The sequence below is a fragment of the Hyposmocoma kahamanoa genome, unplaced genomic scaffold (assembly GCF_003589595.1).
Source record: "Hyposmocoma kahamanoa isolate Upper Pololo Valley unplaced genomic scaffold, ASM358959v1 88, whole genome shotgun sequence".
Classification (NCBI taxonomy): domain Eukaryota; kingdom Metazoa; phylum Arthropoda; class Insecta; order Lepidoptera; family Cosmopterigidae; genus Hyposmocoma; species Hyposmocoma kahamanoa.
In genome coordinates this window covers 10298163-10307996 of record NW_020654466.1, presented here as the reverse complement: position 1 = coordinate 10307996, position 9834 = coordinate 10298163, and the positions used below count along the sequence as shown (strand labels likewise).

General features: G+C 36.3%; 1 protein-coding gene across 2 annotated transcripts in view; it reads left to right on the top strand.

Annotated features, from left to right (window-relative positions):
* Window positions 1–5976: 5976 nt before the first annotated feature.
* The window catches only part of LOC113235730 (mitochondrial import receptor subunit TOM22 homolog), a 5186-nt gene continuing 1328 nt past the window's right edge, over window positions 5977–9834 (top strand). The window contains exons 1-3 of one of the 2 annotated variants that reach the window (XM_026471607.1): window positions 5977–6038; window positions 6901–6951; window positions 7418–7515. In XM_026471607.1, coding sequence (XP_026327392.1) covers window positions 5997–6038; window positions 6901–6951; window positions 7418–7515 — 191 coding nt within the window. In that variant the 5' untranslated portion in view covers window positions 5977–5996. Of the gene's footprint in view, window positions 6039–6671; window positions 6828–6900; window positions 6952–7417; window positions 7516–9834 lie in introns of those variants that run through there. The other variant, XM_026471606.1, reaches the window with a different exon arrangement.

Here is a 9834-nt window from a genome sequence, read left to right as displayed (position 1 = left end):
CAAGATTGTCAATGAGGAACCGCTACTGGAGGCGGTTGTGGATAGGATCCCAAAACAATACATCTTTGACAAGAAATACAAGATACAATTATTTGAAGATCCCAACGAAGGACTAAACCCCAGAGAGGTCTGAGTCTTCACAGATGGATCTAAAAGAAACTCAGGAACAGGTACTGGGGTATTCTCAGAAGACCTCAATATCAGGATATCAGCACCGCTTGGTGACCACAACACAGTATTCCAGGCTGAATGCATGGGCATCAAGTTGGCGGCAGAAGCAATCATAGCGAGAAGAGTAAAGAACTACTCCATTCGAATACTCTCCGACAGTATGTCATTACTTCAAGCACTGAATAGCTATGACATAAACTCAGGGCTCATTTACGAATGCCATCAAGCACTCATGGAGGTATGTATACAAAACCACGTAACTCTTCAGTGGATTAAAGGACACAGCGGCTCACGTGGCAATGACGCAGCAGATGAACTAGCCAGGAAAGGGTCGGAGATGGACGCTGTAGGACCATAACCGATAGTGTCCCTCCCCTGCCAATGGTCCAGAACAACTATACACAAAGGTACAAAATCTTTACATAATAATACATGGACCACCCTTACGGTTTGTAGACAGGCGAGGGAAGCACTCCCAACGCTCAACGCCAGTCTATCTCGAATACTAATTAAACTTAAAAGGCAAGAGCTTTGCACTCTAACTGCCGCCCTAACGGGTCAGGGCCGTACAATAAACACCTTTTCAATTTAGGTATCACAGACAGCCCTCTATGCAGAGCGTGCGTGGAGGGGGAGGAAACGGCTGCGCACATCCTACTTCAGTGCTCCGGCGTGGCCAACTACAGGGCAAAATACCTTGGAGTGCCAAGGTCGCTCCCCGAAGTCTTCAGCAAACCAAGGAGGCTGCTGAGATTCCTGGAGGAGCTTGGGTGGCACGAGTAGGACCCTGCACCCACCACACGCAAAATAGGCGCTTTGTTGTCGAGTTGCGGATACCAGCCCGTTGCACCAAATACCAAGTACCAAGTAAGTACTACTTCCACACCTCAACTTGCCACTCATCAACTTTAAACATTAAATTTAGGTCTAAACTTAATTCACTCATTGATTATTTCTAACCTTGGCATAGTGTCACCAAGTATGCTACAAATAATTATGTTACTTAATTTTGTAAGGCTAAGAAAAATTATTTATGTTTTTTCATGGATTGATTAATGTTGAATCTCATTAAAATAAATACACGATTAAAGGACATCTAATGTTATAATTCGAATTACATTTTACATTCTATTTGTCATTTATAATAAATAATGAGACCTCGAGGAGTGGGGAATTTGTGGGGAATATGAACCTCGCTCGCCCCAAATTTGGGGATTTTAACCTTGATTTTTGAGGATTTTGAACAAATGGCATTGGCAATGCTGATAATGATGAGTATTTTGAATTATAATAGTAGCTTATAATACAATTAATAAGCCACTACTACTTTCTAAGAAAAATCTCCTGGTAATAGCAGTATTTCAAAAACATTACCTACACGCACACACAGTGTCACACAATGACGACAATAAATTAAATCACTGGGGTCCGTTCGTTTGAGGTTCGTGTGTATTTTATATCGAAGATCAATTTAAACACTTACCTTGAAAAATGGCAAATATCCGTAGCGAAGTAAAATAACACAGAAAGTCCAATATCTGTACCAACATGAAATACCTGTCACTTTTTCTTTACAATAATGAATCGTAATGAACTAATCTAACCTGTATAAATTTTATAGTTCACTGAAGTTAATGTAACCACGTCTAAAGGAACAATGCATTACTCGACAATTTAGTGACATAAATTGATAAATTGAAGTTCCAAATACACACAATATTCACAAATTTTATGTAACTAGAAAAATTGTTCGTATACCGTAGACGGCAATTTGACAATTTTGACAGTACAGTATATAAAAATCAAAGAGGATAGATGGAACCTTAATAGAACAAAAAAAATACAAAATAAAAAACAAGTGAACTGAAAAAAAGTTATAGGACTTGTACTGAATTAGTATGGAGCTTGGTACTATATTCCCAGAAAAAATTAACCAGGCTCAATTTGTTTGCTAAATATAAGCTTGAAATAAAGAGCTTAGCAAAATAATTTAAAATAATATTGTAACTTGCATTTTTTTATTTATTTATTTAAAACAAAAGTGTGGTAGATATTTATGCTCACTGGGTAGATATGTTAAATTAATTCCAGCAACACTGCGATACTAAAAAAAGTCCAAAAAGCAGCAACACTTGGTGCGGGAGTACACATCCGATTTTTCCACCCGATAGTCGGATCCCTTTAGGGTAATATTGTTCTGTGGTCGGATCCGACTACCGAAAGACGCTCATACCATTTAATTGTATGAACACTCAATCCGATTATCGCATTGGACGTGACGTTACGTCCGAGTCGGAAATAGCAACCGATTTTATTACAGGTCCGATTGTCTGAAGGCGCGGTCTCTATACATTTGCGGGGAGACGAAATACACGTCCGATTCTTCCCTCCGATTTGCAGCGCTGCCAATGCAAATTATTCAAAGTCCCCAAAAATCAAGGTTATAAATTTGGAGAGAGCAAAGGTCATATTTCCCACATGTAGTAATATGTATTCATTGTCAGTATTTATTATATTATTATTGTTATACATAAAAATATATCAAAAAATTAAGAAAGTTTAAATGTGCCCATCTATACATATACGTTATGCTATAATTAGAAATAAACTCAACAAGCTTGATGAGTGGCAAGTTGTGGTATTAAGGTCTATCCACACATACCCAGGACATGGACAGGCCGCGGATATGCAATTTTCACTGAGTTGCAAATTTTTGATAGCTCTTCCAAATAAATATTTTCTTGATTCTTGAGACTTCAGGATAAATTATTATTGTCGTTGCAGTGGTTGTTGTGGAACTTTGGTGTGGGTTTTTGGATATTAATATGAAATTTAAAACGGGGAAAGGAAATCGCGGAATAAAAATAAAAGCAAACGGAAACGGAAAAAAAAGGGAACCGAAACGAAACGGAAAGGTGATCAACAGGATAGAATAGGTAGTAAGTATATTTATAGGTAAATCTAAACAATGAAGGACTGAAATTATGACAGAAAATAGAAATAACATGGTAATAGCTGAAAATAATTGGATAAATAATAATCTAAATTTTAATATCATTTTTCCTTATAAACTGAGCCAACACATTGTAAACGGAATAATTATTATACGATAATAACAGAGGAATAGATATTGGTAAAGGAATTTGTAAAGAAATTATAGATTGAAAAAACAAAGCACGGTCATATCTTGGACAGGAAAAGAGAAGGTGGTATAGACTGCCAATGTCTTGTTCGCATTCGCATATTGAATCAGGTATTATATTAAGTCTAGCAAGATGTTCAGATGAGCAAGTATGTCCTAATCTCAATCTGGTAATGATTGAAGTAACACGTTCCTCAAAATATATACGCGAAAACCAGAGTTTGGCCGGGATTTCGGGCTGTATATCACGAAAATACCTACCCGTAGTTTTATTGCTTGTTTCTCACACAGTTTGCTAAGATTCTTTAAGATAAATAGCAGGTAGTGTAGCCAAGTCATGAGCAAAGTTTCTCCATAAATCTACATCGCCGTTATTTACTGCATCTTTAGCTAACATATCGACTCTCTCGTTACCTCTAATATCACTGTGACTTGGTATCCACACAAATAATACAGAAAGACCCTTTGAATGGCATGGTATTACAAATCCCTAACGATTTTCTGGAAATTGCAGGTCAAAAATAATTTGTTTTTAATTCAGACTTTCTAGATTTTGAGAGCTTTTTACGAAAAAAAAACAACTAATAGCCTGGTAAAATTTTCCATTTACCACTACAGGAACAACTCTTTTTTATAAATTGTCAACGTTTTAACAACTCAAATCCGGCCGGATCGAAGGATTCGTTTTTCTTATTTTAAAGGGGCATTCTTTACCTTGCATTGCAGTTCGCCTTGCCGTCGGCTGCGTAATACTGGATTACGAATGTATTCGCAGCGTGCAAGCCATCATCAGCTGCAATCCTGTAATGCGTTTTGCGAGACTCCATACCTAGACCCTAAACAGAATAGTGTGTGAGCAGTCTCCGCAGCCCGCCGCCATGCAGAAGATAGTGAATGGGCCGCCCAATACAAATATAATAATAACAATAATAACAAATGGTCCCTTTTATGACTACTACATGTATTACATGATTGTAAAGCTTTATTGTATCAGATTTTTGTTGATAATGTAGTAAAATGACCAGTAACATAATCTGCCGACACAAGCATAAATTGTTGCGAACGTAATGGTTAGCGTGATCGTGGCCAATAAGGTGACATGTTCGCCGGTCCATAAGGCTCTTACCAAAAGGTAGATATTTTCTAGAAATTGATTATGGCTCATCGGTTAGTGAATGCCTAATTTGTACTACTTAAAATCATACAAGGATCGGTTGTCTTTTTTAATGGCTCAAGTCATTGGGTGTCCAAGTAAAAGTTTACGCAACTGTCAGGAGAAAAATCAAAATGGAAAGGAGAAAGAAGGATGGCGAAAGCTGACTAAAATCAACGAAGTGCCGTTCATAGGTCACAAAATACACGGGATGACGCCATCCTTCTTTGTCAGAAGTGAAACATTTGTAAAGTATATAAGACCATTGAGATGAAATGAATGTTTGCTCCTGCGACTTCCATAAAATATCATCCAGAACCATAAATACATTGTGAATTATCATACGTTTGTGCCGGCACAGGATTTCCTAGATACATAACATACATACATACATCACGCCTGTCTCTCACCGGCGTAGGCAGAGACCATGAACCTCCACGGATTTACCTGATATTTTAATAAAATTGTTTTGGAGAATTGTGATGATTCAAATTCGTTTTCTTTTATCAATGCACTAATAAAAATACCTTTATGCATGTATTATCTATATATCAGGGTGGAAAAAATGAATGGGACATGAAAGGGAAGTATCTTAAACGCTTGAGATGGCTAATTTTTCTTTAAGGAAACATTCTTTTATTTCTCTTAATATAAATAACTGCATAATTTGTAAATATACATATACTTTAACAATTTCGAGTAGTCGGCAAAAGAAAGCAATTTGCATATTTAGTCATTAATACCTTCGTGTACATGTACTTCGTGTACTTCACATTAGTTTCTTGGAGATATTTCATCCTTATTTTTGTTCCTATTTTGTTTTTTTAATTTATTAAGGCTTTGGCAAAGCCATCAGCCTAAACATGAAGTTTAATTATGTCTCTGTAAATATGGCCGCCACAAAGAGGATAGGCAATTTGAGGCGGCGTGCTTGGATTGACTCGGGATTCCTTAAAACGGGCCGATACGGGTATTTTAGTTCGAGATTCGTATAATTTCGCGTTTTAATCTTCGATTAAGGCACAATAGCACTATCCTATTCCACTTTAAACTAGATTTCACAAAATAATTGAAAGTCAAAATAAAAACGACACTTTTCCCTCCAAAAGATCCAGAGCGAATCTTATTGTTCCTATCCATTAGAACAATAAACTAGTGGATGTTGATTTTTTTTGCATTTTTAGTTGGTTCGATTTCCGGTCCAAGCCAGTTTTTCAAAATTCTTTGAATGCAGTTATTCATGTTAAGAAAAAAATGTTTCCTGTATGTAAAGTAAAATTAGATATTTGAAGCGTACTAAATCTTCATGTGCCATTGATTTATGTGTGTAGGTACATAAAACTTTATGTTATACTCTTTCCGCCATAGGTACTTTTGATTTCAGTAATAAATTACATGTTTTAAATTCGGAACTTTAAGTAGACAAATAATGACAATTATCCGTCATTGTAGGTAGAGAATTGTCAAAGAAAAATAATTTAAAATTCAGTTAAGTCATTCATAAAGAAATGGAATTTTGAAACAAAAATAATGCCCGTTGATCTAAATGCTGACTGCGCCTGTGGCTCACCCGTAAATATTCTTCTTATTTATTTAATTTTTATTTTAGTCTGTGCGGTACTTTAAAATTATTCTATAAATTAATCTTGTCCAAAGGCTGCACAGTAGATAAGTTTCTTATTATGTTCCAATAGAAATCAAAATATATAATTGATTTAGTCCCTAGTCTTGATATTTGGAATTGTATTACCAATATTACCATGCATATTTAAACGCCCATTCACTACCTGATAAGAGACTGCTTACATCCTACGTATGGCTCTCGTAAGGAGCCTCGCAGGGCGCACATTGCAGGCTAGTAGGATGGCTTGCACGCTGCGAATACATTAATAATCCTGCGTTACGCGGCAGACGGCAAGACAGACTGAAATGCAGAATAATGAATGTTTCCTTTTATTCAAGGAATTAAACATAGCGCACAGGGAAGACGGTATTTTTGCCGGATTTTACTTTTACAAGTTTTTACTGGTTTTTATGGTGTAGTAATTTAATCGTATGTGAGTTAACAACACTAGTGTTGCAAGATAGAAATTAAATTAAAAAGATAACCTGTCAATTTTCCTGCGAAGCGAGTGTAGAGGATTCGTTCTTCGTCTTTTCGCGATTTCTAAATAAAAAGCAGTACATTAGGGACTGAATTAGAAGATTGTCAAACAAAGAAACCTGGATTAGTGGTATATCATGATCGTTGACTTGACTGATGAATTGGAGCAGAGCGATAGCGGCATGGAATCTTTGACTGCGAGTAAAGATGATACCCCGGAGCGTAAGCCTGACGATAATTTCTTGTCTCCCGGTCCTGTACGTAATTTATCACTTTCTTACGTTAAAATTGCATTTACTAATATAATAAAATCTTTGTTTTCATTTGCAGTTAGGCCCCACATCGTGTATCAAAGATCTTTCTGTAAAAGAATTTGACGACGTAAGTATCCATACATGAATGGTTTCACTCAACTGAACCTTAATTGTGACGATTTTACATGAATATGTATTATTGTAGATTTTTAATACAAAATTTGTTAATGCACCCAAATGCTTACACATGGTAGATATAATTATTATGTCATACTTATCTTCATAGGTTACTTTGATTAAAGCAGTGTCTAAAGATGAGGTTAGCAATAATTGTGTGCTAGCTAATATTGTCGTAAATTATCATTCCGCTGTAGATTAAATTTTACAAAAAATGGTGGGGATAAGATACATAAAAAATGTAACTACTACAATAAATTCTTGACAATGTTCTTCACACTGTAGAATAGCTTTCCAATGCTAATCTTTTTTATTTTCGCTTTGTGCTTGTTGCAAGAAAATCCATAATGAGGACAAGATTGTGTAGGCCACATTATTACATATTGTATAGGTATTAGAGTGAATTTATATTTTAGGAGCCTGATGAAACTTTGAGTGAGAGATTATGGGGACTGACAGAAATGTTTCCAGACTGGGTGCGAAAAGGCACGCACTGCGTAGCTAGCAAGACTTGGTAAGTAGACATTTACATATTGTTTATTAATTGTATGGTATGGTGTGGAGAATTTGCACTTAGCTCATATTCTATGTTAAAATAAAGACGCGATTTCTATGAAATCCAAGCAGGAGTTTCATTTTTTAAAAATATCAAGTGATGGGACAGACAAGTCGTGCATCTGATGGTAAGCTGCTGACATTACTGCTTGGCGGCCGAAATAGGTAAGGTGGTAGTACTTTCCTGGACAAACTTTTTCACAAGGAGCTCTACTGCTGCTAAAAAAACTACAAGGCTCCATCTTAGGACAGACTCTTTACCTCATAAAAACATCAGATGTAATCATATGATGGGCAACTGAAAAGTTTTGAGCCTAGGATATTAAAAATGCCAATAGAAATGTGCAAAAATATCTAATTCTATATGTGATCTCCCTCTACTTCAATGCACTTCTTACATTTGCCATAAATGGCCTTTATCCCAGTGAAAAAATTTGCCATCTTTGCCTTCGAAATGGTTGTCTACAACTGCTTTTTTCATTACTTGAAACTTTTCGGCTACCACTTGTATGCACTATAGCAGGGTATGTAGCTCTTGGGCTTGTGTAGAGGTACTTTCCAATGAGAAACGACGATTATATCATAATTATATTTAATTTCGAAGCTTTGTCCAGAACTACCAAGATGTCTCTTTGACATCAACCCACTACTATTTTTACAATTCTAAATACAAACCTAAGCTGCCTGTCCTACTGTACTAGATTTTAATAATTACTGATTACTGAGCCCATAATTACTGAGGAAATAACTAGCTTAAGTCCTATAAAGAAAGAGTAGTCACCCATACTTATCATATTAACTGCCTCCGTGACCAAATGCTTACCATGCTAGTCTGACATGCAGAGGCCCCGGGTTCACTTCTGGGCGGTGAGAAATATTTGTGTGGCCTACATTTATTTCTCTCGTGAGTTTGGGTGTATTTTGTGATTATCTATGTGTGAGTCCATGGCACCCGCGACATGGTTTCCCTAGTGCGGGACTATGAGTGTGTGCAAAAAAAGAAAAAGAAAATACTAACAAACTGGCTACAGCTTTGTGTGTACCACCACAGATGAGAAGATTAAAGCGTAAACATATTTGGGATTCAACTAACTGAGCTAAATAGTTTTTGATATTAAGGCAACCCAATTTTGGAAGGGTGTGCCTGACATGCCAAAATAACAAAAAATTTACAGCTTATGGTCTCAGAGAGTGGCCCATTACAGTGTCCAAAAATTTTTTTTTTCTATAGACAACTTTTATTGTTATTTATTTGTTAAGGACAATATAAGGTACAAGGTACAATATACAATACATGTATTAACTTTTTAGTAACCACGATTTTTCAAATGGCTTTAAACTACCCAGACTTCACCATGAACCAATAACTTTGCCAACACATTTGTATGCAGTGATAGCTATGTTTTAAACTTTTGTTACATGTCAGTATCTTCTGTTAGATAAATAGTTGGCATTCAAGATAGTCAAATATTTCCTGGGCTCTTACAAACCAATTTGATTGGACTAACTGATTGAAGTCTTTAGTATAATATTTTGGAAGCTCTGCAGAATTTCCACATTATTCGTGCTGGCCTATTCCTACAACGCCATACCATTTTTATGACCAATAACTTATTCTCATCACATGACGTTGACTTTCTACCCATTGTCCACAGCAGCATAAATCTCCATTTGCTGTTAATGTATGCCATTCTACTTTGATGTAAGCTATCCCATTGACCTATGGCTCTCCAAATTAGCCAGATGCACTCCCAGTATTACTCTCTTCACAGTATTAATATGCATTGGTATAGTTGTTAATTTTTACTTCTGGGTAGTTTTCTTTATTAAGTGTAAAATTTGTTCAGATTTTTGGGAATTGTCTTTATTTATAATCTTCCATGTTGAGAGCCTCAGGTTGAACTTGGCAAATTGAACTATTTACGCGATGCAACTTGGGGTTTATCGACACAGGTAAGTACCGCAGAATCGTTTGTGTAAGTCGCTGTGTGCGCCTATTAGTTTCTGGTAGATCCTGTATATACAGCGTTTTCAATGGAAATGGGACCCCAGTACTGCCCTGAGGCACACGAAGCATGGATGTTGTGAATCTGAAATACTGCTTATCCATATTGTACATGCAAAGAACATCCTTGTCGTTAGTACGATTTGAGTATGACATTTTGTGTATGAGGTAAATTTTTTTGAGCTTGAAAAGCAAGCCTGCATTCCATATCTTATCGCAAGCTTGCTAGATATCAAGAAAGACGAGCAATACTGCTTTGCCTCCATAGATTGT